Source organism: Doryrhamphus excisus, chromosome 4 (assembly GCF_030265055.1).
Source record: "Doryrhamphus excisus isolate RoL2022-K1 chromosome 4, RoL_Dexc_1.0, whole genome shotgun sequence".
Classification (NCBI taxonomy): Eukaryota; Metazoa; Chordata; class Actinopteri; order Syngnathiformes; family Syngnathidae; genus Doryrhamphus; species Doryrhamphus excisus.
In genome coordinates, this window is record NC_080469.1 from 785,084 (window position 1) to 811,460 (window position 26,377).

The following is a 26,377-nucleotide window of genomic DNA, read 5'->3' on the forward strand; positions in this document are numbered from 1 at the left end:
GTGCTTCTTCTGACAAAGTTGGAGCACATGAGGTTCAGAAAATATAACCAAGATTTCTAGTAGTTTATTTTATTATTATTGGCAGTTAATGAGCCAACAAATACAATTCTCAAATAAAACAAAGAAATATCGATACACCATACAGAAAAAAAAATGATTTATTGATGTGTACATTAAAGATGCTACAGTAAAGCAATCCAATGTAGGTCAGGGTATTGTACTATAAGCTATGTAAGATTTGTGTTATACATAAAAAAGTGTAATATCTAACAAAGCATCTCATTAGAAAAAACAAAGCTATGGACCGCACTTTGGGCACCCCTGGTTTCCAGTGGTTTACCCCTGGTGCCCGTGCAACAGTAAGCGTAAGAACAGGGTGATACTTATTTTATTTTTAGTACACTCGCTTATCTGTGCAGAAGCGTCTTCATCTCTGCGGATCTTTGTCCCTGCACAGAGGTGAAGTGTTCTAAAACGGGTGCACCGCACCTCCACGTTGGGGCCAGCAATGTTTGCTTCGGGGTTGTAATGAGTTAACGCCGGATCAGAGCATTTTAGGACATTTTGGGTGTCACCATGGCAGGTACGTCTGCATTAACTCGATGTTACATCTGTGGGGCGAAGAAGGGACGGGTACTGGTACCACGGGTACATCCTGTGGTCTATCAGCTCCCGTCCGACCCACAGTTGGTGGGTACTGCTTGCCAGATGTTTGGTGGGAGTGGGAGGCTTGAGGTCATTGATCTCCACCCTAAGTTCTCATGTCATATTGAATATTGAACATTCTATGGTGGTGAACAGGACTTGAATTCCATGAATTCTCAATGCAGTACTTTGATGATGAGCAGTTCCGTGTGTGTGTGTGTGAATACTGTATGTAAGCTAAATAGCCAAATTCCACCAGGTCCAATCTCTTTGACTGGCCGTATCTCAGTATTTGTGTATTTTATTTTAAACCTCTGGAGTCCAGCATAGGACTTTACGCATCTGCTTACCTTTTTTTTTTTTAATCTCACCTTTAAAAAATATCTAAATTATCTTATTTTGGTAGTTTTTTTTTTCCAGTTCAGCCTGTCATGTGTGACATATACAGTAATCCCTCGTATATCGCGATTAATTGGCAATAAGTGATCAGTCAACTTTCATGTTTTTGAATTTAGAGCACAGAAAACCTTCTAAATACAGTTTTTGACATTATTTTTGATTTGACATGGATTATTATTATTATTATTATTATTATTATGGCCACAACAGTAGCCCTTGTAAAGGATTATTGCGCCGATTGTGAGGGCATTCAGACATGCAATAAAAGTCTGCTGTGCCGGTGACTTGCTAAATCTGGTGCTTGTGTATCTCACCCGGCCATAAAACATAATTGACACCAAGTGACCAGTGTAGAATATATCATCACAATAATCAATCATATCAAATCACAATCATATCATCACAACTATATACATATTATGCTTCATTTAGGCAAAAATATGCTTAAATATGCATATCTTTGCTTAACACTAGGCCATATTCCGTAACGAAACATCATCATTTATTAATGTACTTTTGAGAAATCGTGATAAGTGGCGACGGATTACTGTATAGTTTTTTTTGTTTTCATCTTGTATTAAGACACTGGACCTAAAAACATCCCAAAACCTAAAATCCAAGTAGGGAAAACTGTGAAAATTGCTAAAATGTATATTAAAAAACAAAAAAAAAAGTAATTGGGACCATCAATCTCTTTAATGAGAGTGGCCTGGCAGCTTATGGAACTCTTAGAACACAGAATGCAATGTCAAAACAAGGTTAAATAATTGTCCACATGGTGGCAGTGTTGACTTACCCTTCCACTCTTCACTTTTGAGCCACCTCGAACCCGACGCAGTCATGGACTCTGATATTCCTAATCTAATGCTGATGCTGACTGATCCAAGATCCAAGATCCTATGAACTTTACACCAAACTTCCCAATGACTGATTGATGATTGCCAGCATTCCTAAACCAAAAATGGTATCCTGGGACCAATTGTTAAAAAAACGGCAGCTTCCGAGATCATGACTTGTGTGGTGTCATATTTGTCAAGATGCCAACCGCTACGTATTCAAATCCAACAAATGCAGTACTGAACCCAGATGTGGGTAGAAACGCCACCTCTTGTGCCGTGCGTTGGTAAAGTTTGGCTTGCTTGGAGGAAAACCAACTTGACACGAACTGTGCCTAACTCGCTCACGGTGCTACCAAAAATAACACCTGGAACAATGTATCAAAACAGACGCTAATATTTTGCACATTTGTCAAACTTAAATGTTTCAGATCATGAGATGTAAATATTAGTCAATGACACAAAATGCAGTTTTTAAAAGAAACCCAACATCTGCAATCCAGCTCATCTTTGCACAATTGTTGTCATTCAGCCGCAATTGGAGGCTTTTGTTGCGGGGTCTTTTGTGACCTCTTCCAAGAGGCGTTGCTGCGCTCTTGGGGTCATTTTTAGTTGTTTGTTGTAGTTTACTTGTGGATACTGTCTCTCACTGTAGTTTGCTGGAGTCCCATAGCTCTATAAATCAGTGGTCCCCAAACTAAGGCCCGGGGGCCGGACCTGGCCCACTTCCACATTTGACCCGGCCCCTTGAACAATAAAGCATGTACATTTTTCCGTCATAGAACGGGAAATGGTAACCTATTGGGGGGCAACGTTACTACAAAGACACTTTGCCCCAGTCATAGAACATAAACAAACAAACGACCCTGACCCTGGCCCCCCTTCAGGGGAGGGAAAAGTCATGTGGCCCTCACTGGAAAAAGTTTGGGGACCCCTTATAGTATAAATGGTTTTATATCCTTTTCCAGACTGATGGAGCTAAGTTCATCTCAGTTTTAACTGGAGGGGGGATCACATTTTCTCCCTTAATAGTAATTTTTTTCTTAAAAACTGCATTTTATGTTTAATTGTCTTGTTATTTATTAATATTTAAATTTGTGTGATGATCTGAAGCATGACAAATATGCAAAAAAAACAGAAATCAGGAAGGGGGCAAACACTTTTTCACACCTCTGTACATGCAAAACAAAATTTGATACGCCTGTGTACCCCGCAAAGCATGCTGGAATGTTTTCACGCACGCTTCCCCAACAGGAAGTTCCCCAGCTTTAGTGATGTGACACATTTTGGAATAATTCTCTTCCCTTCTCCTCAGTCAGAAATCTTGTGAGGAGCACCGGGTGGTGGCTAGTTCAGGGTCCGATGTGTTCAGTACTCTTTTTGGTTGGCCGTATCAGCATCTGGGGAAATGGAACGTTCCATATGTTAATTTGACCCGCATTTTTATACGTATGTGCAAACCACGTTCTTCTCAAAAGAACCAACATGCTACTTCTACTTCATCCGTTCATTTGATTTTATGATTGGTGGAAATATGTATTTTCCTTTGCCCTCAAATCTGAGTGTGTGTGTGTGTGTGTGTGTGTGTGTTCAGGCTTTAAAAGCAGTGGTTGTATTTGTGTCCCAAGGCGCCATGTAAATGTAACAGCAAAGGTTCTATTACTGTAGTATTTTCTTTTTACTCTCCATGAGTGTAATGATATACTATTGCAGAAAAAGTGCCTGTACCTTTTTTTATTTTTATTTATTTTTAATTTTTTTTTGGAACTCACTGAATTGTGAATGTGGTTTCAAAAACAAAACCCAACTTAACTGAATTGTGTGTGTTCAATTCTCATTGTTATCATTTGATGATGTGTTTGTGTCAGAGTGTTTTCCGTTATTGCAAAGATGAAACATGAATGTCATTTTATTTCAACTATTAAAGCGATGTTGACATTTTCATCTAAATTGTTTCCACCGTTAAGCGTTCTAATATTATTATTATTATTATTATTATGATAAACATGCAGTCAACTTGCTGTAATAAACATGTACTAACATGCTTTTACCGCCAGGGGGCGCCCACTGCAAGCATTTAAAGGACTGCACCATCGTCATCATCCGCAATCCTTACGTGAGGAATGAACCCACGTCTATTTGTTTTCTGTGTGTTATACAGATATATAAAGAGATAAAAAGAGACTGCATGTAATGGGACACACCAGATTTTATGTTTATATACCAGCTGTATCGACTTGACTTGAAGTCATCAAGCCCCTGAGTGATGTCAATCATCCCAGGATCAGAATCCTCAACTGTTGCTTCTGTCCCAGCAGCTCCTGCCGCGACCCGCATCCGCCCTCCGACAGCCCCTGCAGCTCGTGTGTCCGAGCCGAGCAAGAACCGCAACCGCCTTTCCACCTTCCGCCCCCCCCCCCCCCCCCCCCTCCTGAGTCCCTGGCGGACCTGACAAGCTTAGCAAAGCGCCATCCTGATGACTCATGAGTTCAGGTGAGCTGCATCCAACTTTTAATGGACTTTTTGTCAACTCTTTCGGCGCCTTGGAAAGTTAGAAAGTCATTCATTCTTCTTGCAAGGCTTGTTGAGTCAGACTATTTGTTCCACCTTATCTTGGACCGCTGAAGGTCCACGGCAATTCACTTCCACGGGAACTTTATTTATATGCCAGACGGGCGCTTCACTTATCTTGATCCTGGAGACCAAGTTTTGGTGCTGCGGTTATCGGCGTATTTGCTGAGACATGTTTTGCTTTTAAGTGATAAGCAAGGTCTTTGGTGCACACAATCATGCTTCCGTTTGGTATTATTATTATTATTATTATTATTATTATTATTATTTTTTTTTTTTACAGTAAACTTTCTTGTTAGCCTAATGCTTGTGCTTGTGTGTCTCTCCCAACATTACAGTAACATTAGTGACACCTAGCGAGCAGTGTAGAGTACTACATACATCACATCTTTGAATGCGTCTTCTGAATGCCTTATATTTGTACTTTACCTCATTTAGCCATTTTTGTGGTTGAAAATGCTTAATTATGGCAAAAAATATGTACATTTTGCTTAAATAATATGTCGTATTCAACCACAAAACGGCATGAATTCCTATATTGATAGAGCGAAAGCCTGACATGGCGAGGCATTACAGTAGTGGTAAGGCAGGGGTCTCAAACACGCAACCCGCGGGACAAATGTGGCCCCCGCCTTGATATGAAAGTTTAATGTTAGTTTGATATGGATGCTGTATGGTATCATATACCCAGAAAAAATGATTACGTTTGATTCATGTTCATGTTAAAGGTTAAATAACTGTTAATAGTTATCCTCCCTATCCGTGTGGAAGTGGTAAGTTTTTGGCTATTTAAGTTGAAAGGAAATAACTCGAAGGCTACCGTTTAGGTGGCTAGCTCTGTAGTTTGCGAGTTAGCATGTGTCTCAAGACCCTGCAGTTGCGCAATATGTTGTAAATAAAAAGAGTATAAATGTGACTATAGTCGTGTTTTGTCATGTCTACAGGGCTCTAATAATGCTTTGTTCATTTTAATATGAAAAAAATCATTTGTCTACCCACCAACTATATGTGCTTTCTTAACTTTTTATTATTTGCCCTTTTATTATTATTATTATTATATTTATTTATTACTGATTGATTTTCTTTATTCTTGATTTTTCATCTTATTTTGTGCAGAAAAATAAAAATTAAGATATTTGAGAACAGTGGAATGTTTTATCAGAGCTTTTCTTGTAGAAAATCGGAACCAAAGCACTGAAAAAGTTTGTATAATTTTTTTTTTTTTTGTAAAACCTGATGCGGCCCAGCCTTGCCCAGACCCTAGCTCCAGTGGCCCCCAGGTAAATTGAGTTTGAGACCCCTGTGGTGCGGAGTACTATTTCTAAAACCAAATCCAAAACATCTTTGAAAACAAAGAGTTTTATTGTAATACAGTTTACAGAGAAACACCTGTTGTTGGCCAAGTTATAAACAAATAAATCAATAAGAAGCAAATAAATTTACACAACGGTTTAGTATCCTGCATGGCGGGACGAGGGGACGTAGAAAAAAAAAAAAAGAAGTATTCATTTTGAAGTTGGCTCATTCAAAAAGATCACCAACAAACTTAACGACCTTACTATGATTTTACGAGCATCAAAACCTTTTCTTTAATAACACATTCTCTTGTTCGACGTACATCTACTGTATTCACATTTTTCCAAGAAGTATGAAAAAGACAAAATGATGACTTATATACTAAATAATAGGTCCTGCCTTGGTTTCATCCAACACGTAATATAAATGTTTCAGTGTTTTAGCGAACGACACGGCGTCATTTCCACTCAATAGGATGTGTTTTGTTTTGTCCTTTGGACGCCAATCAGCTATCAGCTAATGAGGGCTTGCATGGGGGGACGTGAGGAAACCAGGGGAGGATAAAGTGACACAGACGACTTTAGTCACACAACGACAAACAAATGGTGATTTTTTACTGGGATGTCTGCTGTGCCGTGTGATATTCCTGTTTTTATCACGGTTGTGCCGACCCAGATGTCATATTGTGTCAATGTGTCAAACCATTTCATATCGTATATTAACAACCTGTCATTTCTCGGGATGTAACGGTACGTCATCGGAATTTCCCTTATTTTAGAATGCAAACATGTGGTATGCAAAAACAGCATCAACGGACAAAGACAAGTTGGCAAAATGAACCGTGACCTCAAACCAGCGTACCGAAGTGTGACGATGGCGTACCGTTACACCCCTATTCACGAGTCCAATACCCAAACCTGGTGGGTTACTACTGTACATTACATCATGCCCACGTCGCACACATGCCTCCTGACAAATTCAGTCGGGATAATCCTGGAATTGTTCTGTTCTCTTTGGTGTGTGATGGGAATTGACCGAAGTCCAGTTTGTAGTAACATGCATATCGGCGTCAAGACCGGATGAGGCAGCCTGAGAGAACAGAGAACAGTAGGATGAGTTGGTTCGCGTGGAAGCAGCAGGGAGTCGTGGCCGTGGCTTTGGTTGCTGGGGGGGGGGGGGGTTAGGTCTGGGTTGAGGTGGCTCGTGGGCAGTCCAAACAGGATAGTAGCAATGTTGTTGTCGTCGTCGTCACGGGTGCAGCGTTTAGGAACGTTTCCTGCGTCCCTCCAGGTTTCTGAAGTTGGATGGCCTGATTTTCATCTCTGCAAACTCGATGGAGTGCTCGTGACCCTTCCAGTGGAACCAGTTCACGCCCTGAGGGCACAGACAAAATGTAGGGTCCGGTTAAAAAACAAACATGGGACGTGTTTAGGGGACCGGAATCTTGTAGTGACATATAATAATCCCTCCCTGATTCCGTGGCTTCAATCTATCCCAGTTTTTCAAAAATACATTCAATCAGAAAAATGAAATGTTTTGAGTTCAAGTTCAAGTGTGGATGTGATTGTCGGGGGGGTTGTTTCACGTCTGGACGGTTCTAGCAATGTGGAGGACCGGATTTGGCCTGGAAATATATTCTAGTCATCAGTGGTGAAGGATCCTGGCAAGATGAACAAGGAGTCCTTTGCAGTGCCGGTGGACTCCACGGTGGACTCCACGGTGGACTCCACGGCGGGCTCCACGGCGGACTCCACGGTGGATGTTGTGGGGCGGTCTTAGTTGACAGGACTCAGGACTATCATGGCGTGGACTTGGGGAGTCGTGCCTATGGATTGGCGGACTGTGGTGGTCCCCCTTTTAAGAAGGGAAACCGCAGAGTCTGTTTCTCCACTATCTTGGGGTCTTGTTGACAAGTGAGGGAAGCATGGAATACGAGACGGATATCGGAAGTATCCCGATGTATTTGTGTCTTTTCCGACCGTAAAGCATAATATTATGAGTATGGAAACCCGGGAATACATAAACATAAACATAAACATACCTTGCTGTGACTGTTGTCGCCATATCGGCCCATGAGGTTGACACGGTGACAGTTTTTGTACCAGAAGGCGCCCTTGTAGGACAGGGCGCAGTTGGTGACGGCGATGTCATTGTCGTGGTCGTACGTGGAGAACGGGCGACCATGGTGGTAGGTCATGGAATCGCCTACGAAGACGAGACCAAAGATGATTTTAACATTCAAACACTTTACACCGAGTAAAAACTATTCATATCCATTCCGTCTTCACCTGCCGTTCCGCTGTAGCCCCCAACGTGGACTTTGTAGCGGGTCCGAGGTTCCGACACGGAGAATTTGTCATAGTGAGCGTAGGCTGTTTCTCCTTTGTCCCTCAGGTCCACACGCAGCTCATATTGGCCTCCTGATGTCAGCTTGTGCAGGTTAGACAGACCTGAGGGGAACATGAATACAGCGAGTACGATACTTAATGGGGCGTGTTTAGCAACACCAGGTCTTAGCTTGACACCAAACTGGTCCTCGTACCGTACGCATAACCCAGGGGTGGGTAAACTACGGCCCGGGGGCCACATGCGGCCCACTAAGCGTTTGCATCCGGCCCGCCAGTTGCTTTCTAACTTTTAACATACATGCTGGCAACATGACTTGCAAGTTGGATGTCTTATTCAGTAAAAAAATAAATAATAATAAAAATAATTAATTATTATTTTTTTTAAATGTAAAATTCAAGTTTGTTGTTTGATGTGGTCTGGTGTTTAAAGCGTTTGAATCCGCCCCCGCCAGTTGCTTTCTAACTTTTAACATACGTACATGCTGGCAACATGACTTGCATGTCGGATGTCTTATTCAGTAAAAAAAAATAATAATAAAAATAAAATAAAAAAATAATAATAAAAATGTAAAATTAAAGTTTGTAGTTTGATGTGGTCTGATGTTTAAAATGCTCTGGAAAAAAAGGGATATATGGAACATATTTAAAACATATAGCTAATAATCTGACACGTTTACAGATAAAATTATACAAATAAGTAAATAAATAAAAAATAATAAATATATAAAAATATAATATAATTGATATATAATGTAATTAATAATATAATTATAATATATATATAATAAATTATATATATATATATATAATATGTAGATTAAATATAATATATAATATAATATAATAAATAAAATTAGACAAATAATTCAAGGTGGACTGTTAGAATTATAAGCAAATACAAATATATATACAAATATACATATATACAAATAAATAAATTAAATAAATTAATAATAAATATATAAAATATAATATAATATATTAAATATAATATATATAATAATACAATTAATATATATAATATAATTAATCATTATAATACATGATAAATAAATAAAATTAGACAAATAATTAAAGGTGGACTGTTATAATTATAAGCGTAAAATAGTGTGTGTGTTATAAAAAATATATTCTGGCCCCCCGCACAGTTTTGTTAACTCAATGCGGCCCACGAGTCCAAAAGTTTGCCCACCCCTGGCATAACCCAATCAATCACTATATTTACTATATTTACTATAGATCGTTAGATCAAAATGTACTCATGGTCCCTCGTAGTCGTTTTAGGACCCGAGGAGACCTATCTTTTCAGGTTGTTGCGCCGAGGCTCTGGAATGACCTTCCACCCTCCCTACGTTCGCTTGACTCTGTCCATGCATTTAAGAGTAACCTTAAAACTCACTTGTTTTTGCAGGCATACCCAGCTCAGTAGATTTAGGGTACTATGACCATCATATACTTATGTCGATTTTATTGTATACTGTTTATGTACTGTTTTTATTGTACATTGTTTTATTGTATTTTTTATGTGTATTTTAACTCTGTGTTTTGCCTTTTGTGAAGCACTTTGTGACTTCTGTCTGAGAAAGGTGCTATATAAATAAAACTTACTTACTTACTTACTTACTATACCGCCATTACTGCAGTGAAGGTCAAATCTCACCAGACATCGTAATAATAATAAAACTATTTGATGTACTATATAATATATACCGTTCTTGCATTTTCACTGTTAATTACCGAGCCAGAATTCATCATTCATGTCTCCAAAGCCGGCTGTGTAATTCTTCCAATTGCGGAAAAACTCCAGTCTTCCACTCTGGCGCCTCAGGAAAACCTATGAAAACAAAATCAAATCAGGTTACTTTTTTATTCAATCATTCATTCATTTTCTACCGCTTATCCTCACGAGTGTCGCAGGGGGTGCTGGAGCCTATCCCAGCTGTCTTGGGTCCACCCTGGACTGGTGGCCAGCCAATCACAGGGCACATATAGACAAACAACCATTCACACTCACATTCATACCTATGGACAATTTGGAGTGGCTAATTAACCTAGCATGTTTTTGGAATGTGGGAGGAAACCGGAGTACCCGGAGAAAACCCATGCATGCAAACTCCACACAGAGATGGCCGAGGGTGGAATTGAACCCTGGTCTGCGCGCTAACCACACGGCCGCCATGCAGCCCTACTTTTTTATTTTTCTCATTTTTACAACCAGTCCGCGTTGTACCCCGCCTCTCGCCCAAAGACAGCTGGGATAGACTCCGGCATACCTATGCGACCCTCGTGAGGATTAGTGACATAGAAAATGGATGGATGGATTTTCATTTTAATAAATAAGAATACAAATGAGATACCATATAAAAAGGTAGCTAGCAAATATAAAAGTACCAATACGAGTTTAAAATGAAACAAAAATTAATTGGTGCTGCGATGATGTCAGCCTCCCTCTGGGCTCCTCTGGTGGCCATCGATCATTCATCGAGCGCTAGCCATCCATCTATGCCAACTGTCCTCCAATGAATGCTTTGGTACTTGTATATTTCCTAGCTACCTTTTGAGTGTTAAGTTGCTGTGTGATGAGTTAAACATTCTTTGTAAGATGACACTTTGAGTCATACTAAATAATGACCTCCTGACCTCATCATGAGTTCACCGATACCTTTTAAATGGCTCCTGCCAAAAAAAGCTACCGTTTCCTGTTAGTAGTAGTTCTGAAGTTATGGTAAATGCAAAAACCAAATAAGGCCTGAGTGATTTGCCGTATTATTGTACAGCCATGACTCAGTACATCCAAGAACGTGGGACTTACGATCCACCCGCCTCCATCGGAACCCATGTCACAGTAGACCTGAAGGGGTTGGCTCTCGTCGCCGCCCAGGTAGATGGTGTACAGGCCGGATGTACTTTCACCGTTAAGCAGCGCCTGAGAGCAGTCCTTGGGGTATTTGTACAGCACGCCGGCTAAGAAAGAAATAGAAACATTTACTGCATATCAAATACTACCTGAGATTGTCATATATTCCATATATGTATACTCCTATCAGATATCTGATGTACTTACTGGTGGTGAAGACGGCGGTGATGACTCTGCTTCTCTTGGGACCAGCGATGGCCTGCAGCTTGACCGAGTATTCCGTGGAGGCGCTGAGCTGTACCATGTTGTAAGACACGGCCGTGGGACTGAGGACCACCTCCTGAGGAAGATATTTTATCATCGGCCATGTTTACCGTCATTCATGTCGGACATGATGGTAATACGCATGATCTGTCCTGGAAACCTGTGGGGGTCCAAGGTAGGATTTTTGTGCGTTTTTTTGGTTTTCATACAATATTACACGTAACTAGTCCGTTCACCCTGTACTGTAAGAAACGATATAGTAAAATACAAGTAGTAGAATACAATTGTTTACCTCAAAGTCCAAATATGATGGGAATAAAGTCCCATCATACATTTATTCCACTTCTTAGCGTAATTAAAGTACATGTGTTGTCCATCCTTTCATTTTTCAGTCGTCACCCCATCATGTGTGAGTGCAGCGTCCGTTTACCCGGATGACGCCATCTGCAGACTCAAAGCTGAGGATGTACCCGGTGATGTCAGCACGAGGAGGCCTCCAGGTCAGCATGCCCGTCTCCGTCTGGACGTTGCTGGCCGCCAGGTCCTGGGGCGCGTCCACGTCTGAACGGAGAAAAGGGCCTCTTAGCAACGTTTGATTGACGACAAAAATCGTACTGAGTTGATTGACAGAAATGCAAGCCCACCGGTGATAAACTCTGTCGTCGTCACGGCGCTCTTGGCCAAATCCCGGACGGCGTAAACCTTGACTGTATAACGTGTCGCTGGTATCAGAGAGGTCATGGCGAACTCCACTATGTTTCCTGACACTCGCTCCATCACCGGAGCCACTGAGGAACATAAAAATATGACGAATGAGAAGGTGTGAAATGATGTTGTACATTCATAAATACATTTTCCTCCGCTTAGCAGGACCACCTCCACCGGCTCCTCTCCATGTGAGGGATCAGCATACTCGGATCACCACCCAAAGCTCATGACCATCGATGAGAGTAGAAATGTAGACCCACCACAAGGGTGTTGGGTGGAATTTAAGGGTGAGCACCTGGGTGGTCTCTGTCTGGTTCTTGAAAGTGGTCCAGGTTTATCAATAACAATACTGGAATTCAACTAATATTGAATGATGCTGATGGGATGCCGGCATGTTTTGCGGCGGACCAAGACCAATTAAGTTGATCTTTACGTTTTATTTGTAGTGTCCATCCTTCATGGGTTCATACTGTAGTTCATACCTGAATCTGCACTGTAGGTGATGACGTAACCATCTACAGTAGCGATGGCGGGCTGCCATAGAAGCAACGCTTCAGTGTCTGTGATGTTGACTGCAGTCAGACCTCGAGGTTTATCCAGAGCTACAAGACACATTTCCATGGAAAGGTAAAACCTTAGCGTAGCTAACTGATGCTATGTACTATACGTGTGTACTCGTGTGTACTCGTGTGTCCATCTTACCAGTCGTTACACTCTCTGACCCCGGCTCACTCTCCCTTTGACCTTTGAGTGCCACAACAGTGACCTGATACGTGACCCCGGGGATCAGGTTGGACAGCACCGTGTGTGACTCGGACCCGTCCACAGTCAGAGTTTTGGCGTTTCCTGCAGTCCGAACAAGTAGGTGTTGTTTATTATTCCTGAATATTAACTGTCAATCAATAATCAATAATAACCAGAAATGGAATGGAATCAATCAGACTGCACTTCCGGAATAACAAACAAAAAACAGACTGTGTACATATATTTATACTGTTATTCTGTATATTTTGTATTTTCATATTTTGTATTTTTCATTCTTTTTTAATAGATGTGTATGCACCTACTATACCAAAACAAATTCCTAGTATGTGTTTGATCATACATGGCAATAAACCTTTTCTGATTATGATTATGATTCTGAATGGAATGGCCTTTATTATTTAGCTTCTCCTTTCAATGCAGTAGACAAGTTAAAAAAAAAGTATATAAAAGTAGAGAAAAAAAATAGACAATTTAACAAGATATATACAAGATATCCAAAATATACACATAGTATTGCACAGGAGCATATGCAGGAGCAGACATATTGCAGATATATTAATTTTAGTAGTGCAAATAATGAATACAGGTGTATACAGGTGAGTAAAGTCACATATGAGTGTATTGTATTGGGTTGTTACATAAATAAATATGATTGAGATGATAAAGGATGTAGAAATTGCGGGGGGGGGGGGGGGGGGCGCTGAAGAGATGAAATGCTGTATAGAAAATGTGGAATTTCGGGTGAATGATTTGAATATTTTGGGAAAAATTGAAAAATTCAAGGCGGCACGGTGGTCTAGGGGTTAGCGCGCAGACCTCACAGCTAGGAGACCAGGGTTCAATCCCACCCTCGGGCATCTCTGTGTGGAGTTTGCATGTTCTCCTCGTGCATGCGTGGGTTTTCTCCGGGTACTCCGGTTTCCTCCCACATTCCAAAAACACTCCAAATTGTCCATAGGTATGAATGTGAGTGTGAATGGTTGTTTGTCTATATGTGCCCTGTGATTGGCTGGCCACCAGTTCAGGGTGTATTCCGCCTCTCGCCCCAAGACAGCTGGGATAGGCTCCAGCACCCCCCGCGACCCACGTGAGGAAAAGCGGTAGAAAATGAATGAATGAATGAATGAAAAATTCAAGATTAATTTCCATTGCAATTTTTGGCCCAGAGAATATGGAAAAGCGGAAATGTGGAAAACAGCCTGAATGAGCCGAATGTTCATTGTTGGAACGCTTTGAATTGTGAAATATGGAAAAGTTTGGCATGTGGAATGCTGACCATCCTGAATGAGCCGCATTCCCATTTTTGGAATAGTGTGAGAAATTTTGGAACTTTTTCTTGACCACATTGTTGCAAAGCCGTTCACACACGACGACGACGACACTGACCTCCATGAGCTGGCACATAGGTGACCCGGTAGCTGTCCACCCGGGCTCTTGGAGCTGCCCAGTGGGTCGTAGCGGATGAGTCGGTGACATCGGAGAAGCGGATGCCTTTGGGCGGCCCCAAGTCTGGTACAAAAAAAATGACGCTTTTGTCAATATGGTCTTTGAATTTCAACTGGAAAGAGTAGGCTCTTAAACCGATGCATGAAATCTTCGTTGGAATACATTTCCACATGACGAAGAAGCAGAAGAGAAGACACGTATTTGTGTTTTCCCATCCCCAAAAGCCACTTATTGAACCCATAAGAATCCAGAACCATCCATCTCCACACAAATCTCCCTCTAAAATGTTTCCTGGATGTCGCTTAGGGACTGAGGACTTTTCTGGTGGGTTCTTATGGGTTAAGACGATAGGAAGGAGACACAAGACGGAGGACAAAAGAGACCAGTACAAGCCAGAGCTAAAAGGGAGCACTTCCCAGTAGCAGCCAGTAGCAACAGTATCTTGCGTGACAGACCTGAGGAGATTAACTTGCCCCCATTTCACGGCGAGACAAAAGTGAAACATGCTCCATGGAACCCAAGAGTAAAGCTTTACCCCCAGGGAGAAAAAGGGGACGCATCCATTGACACGGCTTCTGCACGGCGGAGACAACAGCCCCCCTCCCCATGTAAGGAGTCAAAGACTCAAAGGCAACATTGGATGGTTGGACGGTAGGAAAGCTGAGGAAATGTCCTGAGTGGTGGCCAACTGGTACTTGGGAGGTTTTTGGGGATGAAACTGAATGATGGCTGCAATTGAACGCCACTCAGGAGTACAAAGACACGAGGCACACAATGGATGCTTTCAATTGGTTTCTTTCTTTTTGAAGTCTTTCCATTACTGCACCGCGTGGCTTGGACACATACGGTTCTTTGTCGGGTTAGTAAACAAATAAAGCCCCTTTTCCACTGCAGAAACCGGAACTATGTACATTTGGACCGTAGGAGCTGGGTAGATATTAAGTTCCAGACCAGTTTTTTTTCCTGGGAAAAAACACTGAATCAATCGAAACTGGATTCTTCAGGTTGTCTTAGAAGACATCCTAGTAGGCTAAGGTCCAGGACCATCCCAACTGTGGATGGGTGCAAAACAGTGGTGCAGATCCCACCGCTGCATCGACTGTCATTGTGCATTCTTGGTTCAACGATTCAAAGCCCAGAGAAGGTTCTGTGGTTGTCCAAATCTTTATTCAACAGTTTGGTGGAAGGTGGTTCTTTAGTAAGAGAGGAATTGGACCTGCACTTGGTTGAGTTGGTTGACTTCAACAGATTGTCGATAAACTGGGTCAACTTAAACGAGCGCCACTGTAATTGGCAAAACATGATAGGCTATAAGACCTTTTTAGTTTGTCGTTCTGGGAATTCCACTAACTAGGAACTAAAATAAAATAAGTTTGGTGGAAAAGGAGCAATCATAGATAAGATTGATAGAAATCAGCATTTTCCCATGCGTTGGAAAAAAAAAAAAAAAACTAGGACAAAGACCAACACCAACTATGTTGACGAGACAAATCAAGAACCCCATCCCAGATGTGATTCCGTATTACCGTCGTTCCGCCGTATACCTGTTCTCACCCCCTGGATTACAGACTTGGAGCTCCTTCCCAAAATGAGTCCAAAGACTTCAATTGTGTACTCCGTGTCCTCGCTGAGCTCCGTCACGAGCGTGTTTCTCTCTTCGCCGCCCAGCACCAGCTCTCGTGGCCGGTCTGGGCTTTGGGCCTGGCTCAGCATGACCACAAAGGTGTCAAAGGCGTCATCTTCGGCCACCCACGCCAACCGAAAGCTCTCAGGGGTGACGTCTGACACAAGGACCGCCTGCACCTCTGGTTCGGTCTCTGAGTGACAAGTGGAAAGTCAGTTGTGCTTTGACATTTGAGGCGGTAGAAGAGAGTGGACGAAGCAGCGCCATCATAAAGGTTTTGGTTAGCGGACATACGGCCAACTAGACCACCAGAGTCTCAATGAAAAGTCCAGAAATAAAAGCGAAGAAGAAATACAAAAGGTTTGTTAGCTTACATTGTATTTCAGCTAGTATTTTCCAAGTCCAGGAGGTCCTCAGTCTACAGTACGTATAAGTACTGTTGATACTGGTAGTGATGTCACAATATTTGGTTAGCACAAATCTACAGGTACAGTTGGTCAGATCCATTTTTGTTTGACTTATTATTCTTATTATTATTTAACTTATTCTTACTTACCAGGTAAATAATACGTATACAAAGTTAAAGAAGCTTGGGAAAAAAATGTAGATCCCTGCTTATATTAATTAGTGTAACTAACACAAGGACAGTGTAACTGTCTGAGTGTAACATTAATTAGTGTAACTAATTAACATAATGGTAATGGTTTTATTTCATTTGAACATGCATCAGATTCCAATTGAGTGCATCCCATAATCAGTTCCCAGTTCCACATGTCCAAAAGGAGTAGGAAGAAGCAAAGCTTATTAAATCCTACCCCTCCATCTGGTACTTTTACAATCAGTAACTGTTACATTTGTTCACTTCCTGCTTTCTTAATATAGTTTAAGGTTTTTTTTTGTTTGTTTTTTTTTGTCACGTACATGTCCAAAAGGAGTAGGAAGAAGCAAAGCTTATTAAATCCTACCCCTCCATCTGGTACTTTTACAATCACTAACTGTTACATTTGTTCATTTCCTGCTTTCTTAATATAGTTTAAGGTTTTTTTTTTTGTTTGTTTTTTTTTTGTCACGTAGATGTCCAAAAGGAGGAGGAGGAAGAAGCAAAGCTTATTAAATCCTACCCCTCCATCTGGTACTTTTACAATCAGTAACTGTTACATTTGTTCACTTCCTGCTTTCTTAATATAGTTTAAGGTTTTTTTTTTGTTGTTTTTTTTTGTCACGTAGATGTCCAAAAGGAGTAGGAAGAAGCAAAGCTTATTAAATCCTACCCCTCCATCTGGTACTTTTACAATCACTAACTGTTACATTTGTTCACTTCCTGCTTTCTTAATATAGTTTAAGGTTTTTTTTTGTTTGTTTTTTTTTGTCACGTAGATGTCCAAAAGGAGTAGGAAGAAGCAAAGCTTATTAAATCCTACCCCTCCATTCGGTACTTTTACAATCACTGTTACATTTGTTCACTTCCTGCTTTCCATAATACAGTTTAAGTTTTTTTTTTTTTTTTTTTTTTTAAATTTTTGATTTTTTTTTGTCCCGTAGTGAAGTACTGGGTGATATGAGCATCCAATGCCATAATGTGTACCATAGTGCGTGTCAATATAGTGATATATATAGCACATCATGACTGGTTCAAGACTCTTCATCCTTGGATTTAGCAAACATCAACTGCTTGTATTGTTTCTTGAATTGGCTCATCGTTGTGCATTGTTTGATTTCCTTACTCAATCCATTCCATAGTTTGATTCCACATACTGAAATGCTATGGCTCGCATAACATAGAAGTGTTTCAAATAAATTCCATATAAGTAGGTGGAGGGCTGGAAACCTCTAACCGAAAATTCACCTCTAACCGTGATAAAAGAAGGATTACTCAATAATAATAATAATTCACGGGGGCGCGTACATAATCACAAACATTGTAACACAAGGACTGCCAATAAAGGTAACAAACCATTTTTGTGGTAGCTCTATTTTGTCACAGAGGAACTAAATCTGAAAAAAAATCCCTGAAATGAGCAGCCATTACAAGCAGTGGCTAGGAAAGGCCTCCAGCTGCTGGTGAAAACACAGCTAATTAGCTGGAGAAACTTCCGGCAGCGTCCAAGGACACACGGACCGACCGGAGCTTTAAAGTAGTCTGCATGGAAGCGGCTCGGATACTAAAGACTGGAAGAAAGCCTAGTGTCGCTGCTCATTAAAACACCACCAAATGCGAGGGTCTCAGGGGTTCTTGAACTCACCTCAAACCCCTTTTTTTTTCCTCCGATGAGCAAAAAAAACCCGCATGAGGCATTTGTTGTGAGAAGAAGAAGTAAATGAGAAGCAGCAGACAAATCCCAGGGAGCTGTCAATCTTCATTAGCCATCTTGGAAGTGGTCAGTGCGAGAGAGGGAGGGTCACATCCATCAGCTTACAAGCGCTCGCTTGCTAGCGATTTCCCCCGTCTCAGCACCACCGCTATTTCCACTCTGTATCCGTCCACACCCCCGTGACCCGTGGGGGGGGGCACAATCCGTGCTCACAAAAGCGGGCTTGTTAGTCGGAGGAGGTTATGCAGCGGCGCCAGCGAACCTGCTGAGAGGAGGCCTGACAACTTTTACGGGGGCAGTTTGTGGTTACACGAATCCGTAGCGGCGTATTCAGAGCGAACATCTGTTGGTGATCATTCTTTACGTCAAACTATTCGGCTAATCAAAGTTTTCAGTTGGAGGACTTAATCTCGCTTGTTCCCGTTGATGACCGCCGTGCGCGACGGAATGAAGTTAGTCACTGCGTGCATTCGGTACTCGGAATGTTTTCAAGCGCGAGTCATGCTCGTTAACAAAAAGGTGGGAAAAAGCTGTCTGATGAGGCATTAGCATGCAGACAATAGACGGGGTTGAGCGTATGCCATATTTCCAAGCCCCTGGCACCCGAGCACCAGGGCCCAGGGTAATGGCAGCCTGAGAATGAAGAGCGATCCAGCCTTGTGGGGACTAGGGATGCATACAGACGAGAAGTCTCATACAAATTAACAAAAGCGCCTGAAGGGGTTTTTTTTGTGTGTGTTAAATTTCTCTCAGTTCTCCCATTTTTCTCTCGCAACGCTGAATGACAATCGTGAATGACAACACGTGCTCACAAAGTTGACAACTGACCCTGAAATCGGTTCCATCGGAACCATTTAGTCCAGGGGTCTCAAACTCAATTTACCTGGGGGCCACTGGAGCTAGGGTCTGGGCAAGGCTGGGCCGCATCAGGTTTAAAAAAAAAACAAAAAAAAAACAGAAAAATATACAAACTTTTTCCGTGATTTGGTTCCGATTTTCTACAATAAAAGCTCTGATAAAACATTCCACTGTTCTCAAATATCTTAATTTTTATTTTCTGCACAAAATAAGATGAAAAATAAATAAACAAATCAAGAATAAAGAAAATCAATCAATCAGTAATAAATAAATAAATATAATAATAATAATAATAATAATAATAATAATAATAATAATAATAATAATAATAATAATAATAATAATAAAACGGCAAATAATAAAAAGTTAAGAAAGCACATATAGTTGGTGGGTAGACAAATGATTTTTTTCAGATTAAAATGAACAAAGCATTATTAGAGCCCTGTAGACATGACAAAACACGACTATAGTCACATTTATACTCTTTTTATTTACAACATATTGCGCAACTGCAGGGTCTTGAGACACATGCTAACTCGCAAACTAGAGCGCTAGCGACCTAAACGGTAGCCTTCAAGTTATTTCCTTTCAACAGAAATAGCCAAAAACTTACCACTTCCACACGGATAGGGAGGATAACTATTAACAGTTATTTAACCTTTAACATGAACATGAATCAAACGTAATCATTTTTTCTGGGTACATGATACCATACAGCATCCATATCAAACTTGCGCGGGCCGCACTAACATTAAACTTTCATATCAAGGCGGGGGCCTCAAACTAGTGTTCTGCGGGCCACATTTCGCCCACGGGCCGCATGTTTGTGACCCCTGGTTTAGTCAATGGAAATGTGCCTTACCAGTGGAATATGTGTCTTTATGTGTCTTTCAGGGTAGATTTTATCTGTGGGTCTTTGTTTGCAGCCCAATGACTGGTAGCAACAATGGTCGGAGTACAGAACGCTGTAATCACTGATAATAACTGATAATAACTGATAATAACTGATAATAACTGTGATTGTTCTGGTGGGTTGGACACCCACGCACCTGTTAGACCCAGGTTCAACAACAACTGACGCTCCTTTAATGGGTTTCTGCCTGCACATTTGACAGACCAGGTGTCGTTTCTGGCCGGACTTGTACCCGCAGGCCAGTTGGGAATTTTCAATCCTTGAAAAAAAAAAAAAAAATTCCATGCGAAGACACTCCAGGCACTCCATGTCACAAAACACCAAAAAAGACTAAAAGACCTCCCTGCGCTTGGGAATGAAGCACAATCTGAACGAATGACGTCTGCCATTTGTTCTTTCATTCGGGTTCTCGATCCGAGTGGCATGTTGGTCTGTAAACAATCAGCTGGTTTGTTTTCGCCTTCCTGCTTAATGTGTTTTTCCAACAATTAAGATGTATTTGTGCTCACAAACTGGGAGACGCATGGGCACCTTTTGTTTAGTCATGAGTTATTTCTTGAATTCAGTACTTTTTCTTACCATCACATCATCACAAGGGTTGGCGTCCTGACGATACTGAAGCATAATTCAGTCTTTAGTATGATTCCTCTAAAGCTAAAACACCCTGAACTAGCATATCCAATTCTTACTGTTTTCTTATCCACTAGTGAAGATACAGTATAAAGATACAGTATGGACATTTTAACCATCACAGGCTTCTATCTCCTCCATCCAACCCTGTCTTCTCACACCAACTACCCTCATGTCCTCCTTCACTACATCCATAAACCTCCTCTTTGGTCTTCCGCTACGCCTCCTACCTGGCAGCATCCTTCTACCAATATATTGACTATCTCTCCTCTGGACATGTCCCAACCATCTCAGTCTGGTCTAAAGGACTTTATCTGCAAGGCGTCTAACATGTAATTCCTGATCCTATCCATCCTGGTCACTCCCAATGAGAACCTCAGCATCCTCATCTCTGCTAGGTCTCCAGTTCTGCTTCCTGTCTCTAGTCCAAACAACATGGCTGGTCTCACCACAGTTTTGTATACTTTTACTTTCATTTTAGCTGAAACTCTTCTATGACATCATGCCTGGCACTTTTCTCCACGCGTTTACTTTCATTCCAACATCATCTATGCACACCTTGTAACCACTACAATATCATTTATTTGGACTTTTTCTTGCAAAATATCTCTCCCAGGGTTTAAAGGGTTACGGTTCTGCCCAAAGTAATAAAAGCACTTAAGACTGACATTTTCATTTCGGGTAATTAAATGAAAATGAGATTTGCAGTTGGAAAATATCATGACTAGGTGTTTTTTTTTTTTTAGATGCGGTGAACTCAGCAGAAGTCCATGCATACTATGTACTATATAGTATATATTATATACTATGCATACTATGTATATGATAGCTAAGTCCACACAGCTAATGACTGTGAGAGTGTGAAGCAGCAGGAGAAGAAGTAAGAAAAGGAAAGAGTAAGACCCCAGCGATGACGGCGTTGATACCTGTGATGGTGTCTGCAAAGACGGGGTCTAAGACCAGGCCCCTGTACACTCCGTACAGACCGGCCCTGTACCAGGTGGTGGGCGTGAGGCCAGAGATGATGATGCTGCGAGCATCGGCAGGCACCGTATGATTTTGCCACTCAGCACCTGTTTCTGCATCGGTAACCTCGATCAGAAACGCCTCAAATCCCCCTTCCTCTGCAGACCAGGACAGGAGGAAGCTGTCCCATGACACATCGCTGATGGTGACATTCGCCACCACAGGCTTCTCCTCTTCTGGGTGACGATAAAAATACCAACATGGAGTTATATATCAATCATGGACAGCGTTGAACCTTCACAGAACCTTTTTACACAAAACAAGTATTTGATCCTCTGGTGATTTTATCAGTTCATCTCCTTACCAAGATATGAACAGTACATCCTTTGGACGATGGTTTCATTCCCACGGAAAGAGGCAAAATGTAAAGAATAAAATTAGGTAACAAAGGTTCTTAGTTCTAGTCTTGTGTAGGTCTACAACAGGGGTCACCAACCTTTTTGAGGCCGAGGGCTACTTTGTGAGCACGGATAGTATGAAGGACTACATGACCTGTTTGGGGTCAACTTCCAAAATGACAAAACTGCACGGATCACTTTTTAGTAATCAGAACAAAAGGAATACTACAGTAAACCTCGGATATATCAGACTCGGATATATCGTAAATTCGCTCACAACGGACAGATAAAAAAGAAGCGATTTTTCTGTAATGCATTTCCAATAAAAATTCATTGCATATATCGGATTTTTTATAACGGATTTCGCCTATTTCGGACAAAATCTCCAGTCCCGTTCCGATGCATTTCCATGAAATTTCCCTGGCATATATCGGATGGCCGCATCGTGGCGCTCCGATTCGCCGAATGGTGACAGGCCGCTATACGACGTCATTTGCAGCGTTTGCAGCGTTGCCTGCGCGTCCAGGTACATTGGAAACATAGTCAAGGAAGTGCCTTTTTATAACGGATAAAATCCCATTTACGCATATACCGGATATAAATCCCATATATGCGTAAAACGGACATTTTCCGGTATACGAATATAACGGATTTCGCTTATATCGGACAAAACCAGTGGGAACAATTGAATCCGATATATCCCACGTTTACTGTAGTAGTAACACTATGTGAAGCCACTGCTCACATATCAATGTTCATTATTTAACACAATAATGGTAACAAAAACATATTTTTTTTTAACAAGAAACATTTATTTATGTGCTCACATATTTGAAAGTCAGAGGGAACACCTTTCTGTGATTTTTTTTTTCACCTGCCTCGTGAAAAAAGTCCTTAGTTTGTCCAAAGCTGCTTTTAACAAACGGGCCTTTTGCGTCCTTAATGCGCTGCCGGGTGGGTAGCTCGCATTGAAGCGTTCGTGACAAGTTTTGAAGCGTCTCTCCACATTGTGCCGCTTTGGTATTGCAACAGTCGTCCCGCAAATAAGACACATAGATTTTTATTCAAAATACGTAAAGAAAAATTCTTCCTCCCAATCACTGTGGAAAATGTAAGTCCTTTTTTGGCTTTTCTGCCGTGTTTTTGGGGGCTAAACTGCACGAGTAAGCTAACTCCTCATCACCGCTGCACTATATCGGAAAAGCGGTGAGCGGACGCGTGAACTTTGACTTGAGGTAAAAGTTTGTTATAAAATATTTAAGTTTTAATTTTTCATGTTATAAGACGATTAAAAAAATACATTAATGTAAGCAAGTCTGATTCAAAATTTAAAGCACAAAATAACAATGATAATTTGGGACCAGTGCTATTTTTAGAAGATGTCTCGCGGGCGCCTTAAGTGGTCCACGTGGGCGCATGGGCGCCCGCGGGCACAGCGTTGGTGACCCCTGGTCTACAATCACGTCCCTGAGCTCCATTGACAGCTCTTTGGTCTTGCCCGTGGTGGCGGAGAGGTTCCAATGTTTGTGTCATTCATCCACATAAACAATTGAGAGTACAGTCGTGCCTCAATTATTGCAATTAAATTATTCCAGACATGACTGCGATAAGTGAATTAAGTATGATTTAATAAATATTTATTATTTATTATTATTTACGTATTTATAAATACGTGGAATATTTTTCCATCCTGTTTCCGTCTAAATACGCTTTTTAAGATTATTAGAGCTCTCAATGCATGGAATAGCAACCCCATAGTCACCTTTACATTTGCATTATCCAATATAGGGCATGATGGAGGTACTTATTATACTTATGTATCTTACTCCAATCAAGGATTGTGTCTCTTTTGGTGAAAATGAAGCTAACATAACAACGATGGTGTGTTCATATCTAAGTTCATATAAAGAGGGTGAACTTGCAAAGTCATTAGGGGATCAAATACATATTTTAGCCTGGCTTTGTAGTGTAATAACATCCTTTTGATGGAATCCATTTTGCTATAATGGTGAAAAAAAGCACATTCAGCACATATACTCCAACATACTGTACATATAGACAACCAGGAGAAAAAGTGCTTGGACCCAAATGACTCCTCATTTGTATTTCAGACATTTCATTTTGCTTTCAACAGGCAAAAAAAAAACGTCCTTCACAATATATATTCCCCCATTTTCACTACAAAAGGCCAGCGTGGACATCTCCTGGCCGCCTATAGCCATTCCTTTCATATTACCATATGAGTGAGAAGACGTGGTCATTGAAGGCAGCACGCAGACATCCCGATGCAGCTTACAGGCGTTAATGGCTGTGAATGAGCCATTACCATTTGAAGGTGCCAGCGTTGTAGAACGTATGCTAGCCACTTCAAACTAAACGCAAGCCGTGCAGAGCAATGTGCTGCGGCCTGTAATTGAAGTCCATTGTGTACGCAAGCGTTCCTAGAATAGATTAAAAAGACAAGGATGGGGCAGATAAGCCCCCATTATCCTCTCCAAATTGTCAAGCTTACATTTATGGACAGCAGATGTCATGAAAGACTGCTTGAATGAGACAGGATGAGCTTCTCTGGCACCATCGGATGATCATTGGAGAAGGATTATTCCCAAAAAGTCCCACACGGTGCTATGCTACTAGCAGTGTAACGGCACTTTTTTTTTGTCTTTCTTTTTTCCCCCCACAAAACACATTACCCATTACCGATGCATTCGAAAATGTAGTACTAAAATGCTAAAGCTACTCACCATTGCGAGACGTTTTGAAGTAACCTCTTTTCTTAAAAAACTTCAGACTACAGTAAAGTTTCGTTATATCGATATTGTCTGGAGTCGGACAAAATATCGATGTCGATATATACCCGATCCTGCGCCGAACTGCATTAAAAGTTCCAGTCAACTTTATTTTTCACACTTCCACCACCAGAGCGCAGCACACACACCGATTCCCGCACTTCCTGGTTCACAGGTCATGCTCAAACCCGCCCCACATAGCTGGCCAAACACATGCCTGCAACAGTTTCTCTCGTGTGTATAGAATCTATACACAGGAGAGAAACCACGAACGCCAGCATGTACATATGAAAAACAGTGATTATTGCAAGCGGTAAAAAGATATCTGAATACAACACAATTAAATACATGTATTTGTACGCTTGTGTCTTCGTTGGAATAGGTGTGTATGCTATGTCAGTTGGTTCTTCTGTTGCAGGCATGTGTTTGGCCAGCTATGTGGGGCGGGTTTGAGCATGACCTGTGAACCAGGAAGTGCGGGAATCGGTGTGTGTGCTGCGCTCTGGTGGTGGAAGTGTGAAAAATAAAGTTGACTGGAAGCAGCCGTTCGCCGTGTTCTTTTTTTGGTATTGAAATCCTTAAGCAAAGATTGATTTAAGCTGCTTTTGTATCGATATAAGCAGACCAAATAGGCTGGCGGGAGACGAAAAGGGCATCGTAGTAACCGGATTATCATAATAACCGGGTATCGTACTAATTATATCATAAAAGACTAGAAATTTGCCGGGAAATGAAAATAGTATCGTAATAAGCAGTACTTCGATATAACCGGTATCGATATAACAAGACTTTACTGTATATAGTCTCCATTTCCGGATCGGATTGAGGATCCAACACATATGGTTGTATGTTAAAGGGATAGTTGTGATTTTTTGACAGGAAGTTGTATGACACCCCCATAAGATGTGAAGTCTGTCAACTGCGACTCACTGCCCACTAAATGTCCTGAGACGAGTTCTGGTCGGATTTCGATGCTGAGGAAAGTACTTCCAGCTACTTTCTGGGGTGAATTAAGTAAAGAGCGATAAAATATGCGTTCAAAAGCACAACACATTTGCATCACAAATAGTAGAAGAAAGTTAGACCTCAAATTCTGTGCCCTGAAACTATGAAAATATAGAACTTAAATTCACTTTTTGCAATCAAATCTGGAACCAATTAACTGCCGTAACTCATAATCAGCTTTTATGAAATTTCTTCACACCCTTGATGCCTGACAAAGGTGACCTGAATGTGGACTTGGGCACAAGTCAACCAACGGTATGTATTTATTTGTCGCATTGTCACAACTGTATTTATTTGTCATAGATTTTTTTTGGTACTCGGGTGTACGGGTTTGCTACGTGGTGAACATTAAAAGTGGAAGTGTAACACGTGTCTACTTGGGAAACAAATACTGTATTACAGTGAATTCTTAGATAACGGAATCAATCGCAACTGGACTGTTCTGGTTTTGTCTGTCAATCTATCTGAGCAGGCTTCATGGTCAGAAACTTGGTAGAACTGATAATCCGTTCAGCTCATGCTCAAAGTCTGAACTGGTTCCTGCTGAAAGACGAGTTAGGACAACTGTCTTTGGGCATGATCTGAACTGGCAAGGTAGGACAGTCTAGTCCTGGTCTTTATGAGCATAAACTGATCTGTTCACGAGATTCCAGATAGAACAATGGCTGTCCTATCTAGTCTGACAATGGCTATTCCACTCTGTCTTTGGGGATGAGCTGATGAATAGTTCAGTGTGAGCGCCAGTCT

General features: G+C 41.2%; 1 protein-coding gene across 5 annotated transcripts in view; it reads right to left on the reverse strand.

Moving 5' to 3' along the window:
• Positions 1–5,801: 5,801 nt before the first annotated feature.
• Positions 5,802–26,377, reverse strand: part of tncb (tenascin Cb) — a 104,973-nt gene continuing 84,397 nt past the window's right edge. For 2 of the 5 annotated variants that reach the window (XM_058069982.1, XM_058069983.1), the window contains exons 12-23: positions 21,399–21,674; positions 14,076–14,198; positions 12,627–12,770; positions 12,407–12,526; positions 11,861–12,004; positions 11,647–11,777; positions 11,160–11,292; positions 10,908–11,059; positions 9,833–9,929; positions 8,036–8,197; positions 7,789–7,952; positions 5,802–7,121 (exon numbers count right to left, since the gene is read on the reverse strand). In XM_058069982.1, the coding sequence (XP_057925965.1) occupies positions 7,011–7,121; positions 7,789–7,952; positions 8,036–8,197; positions 9,833–9,929; positions 10,908–11,059; positions 11,160–11,292; positions 11,647–11,777; positions 11,861–12,004; positions 12,407–12,526; positions 12,627–12,770; positions 14,076–14,198; positions 21,399–21,674 (1,757 nt within the window). In that variant the 3' untranslated portion in view covers positions 5,802–7,010. Of the gene's footprint in view, positions 7,122–7,788; positions 7,953–8,035; positions 8,198–9,832; positions 9,930–10,907; positions 11,060–11,159; positions 11,293–11,646; positions 11,778–11,860; positions 12,005–12,406; positions 12,527–12,626; positions 12,771–14,075; positions 14,199–15,679; positions 15,953–21,398; positions 21,675–26,377 lie in introns of all 5 variants that reach the window. The other 3 variants (XM_058069986.1, XM_058069984.1, XM_058069985.1) reach the window with 3 other exon arrangements.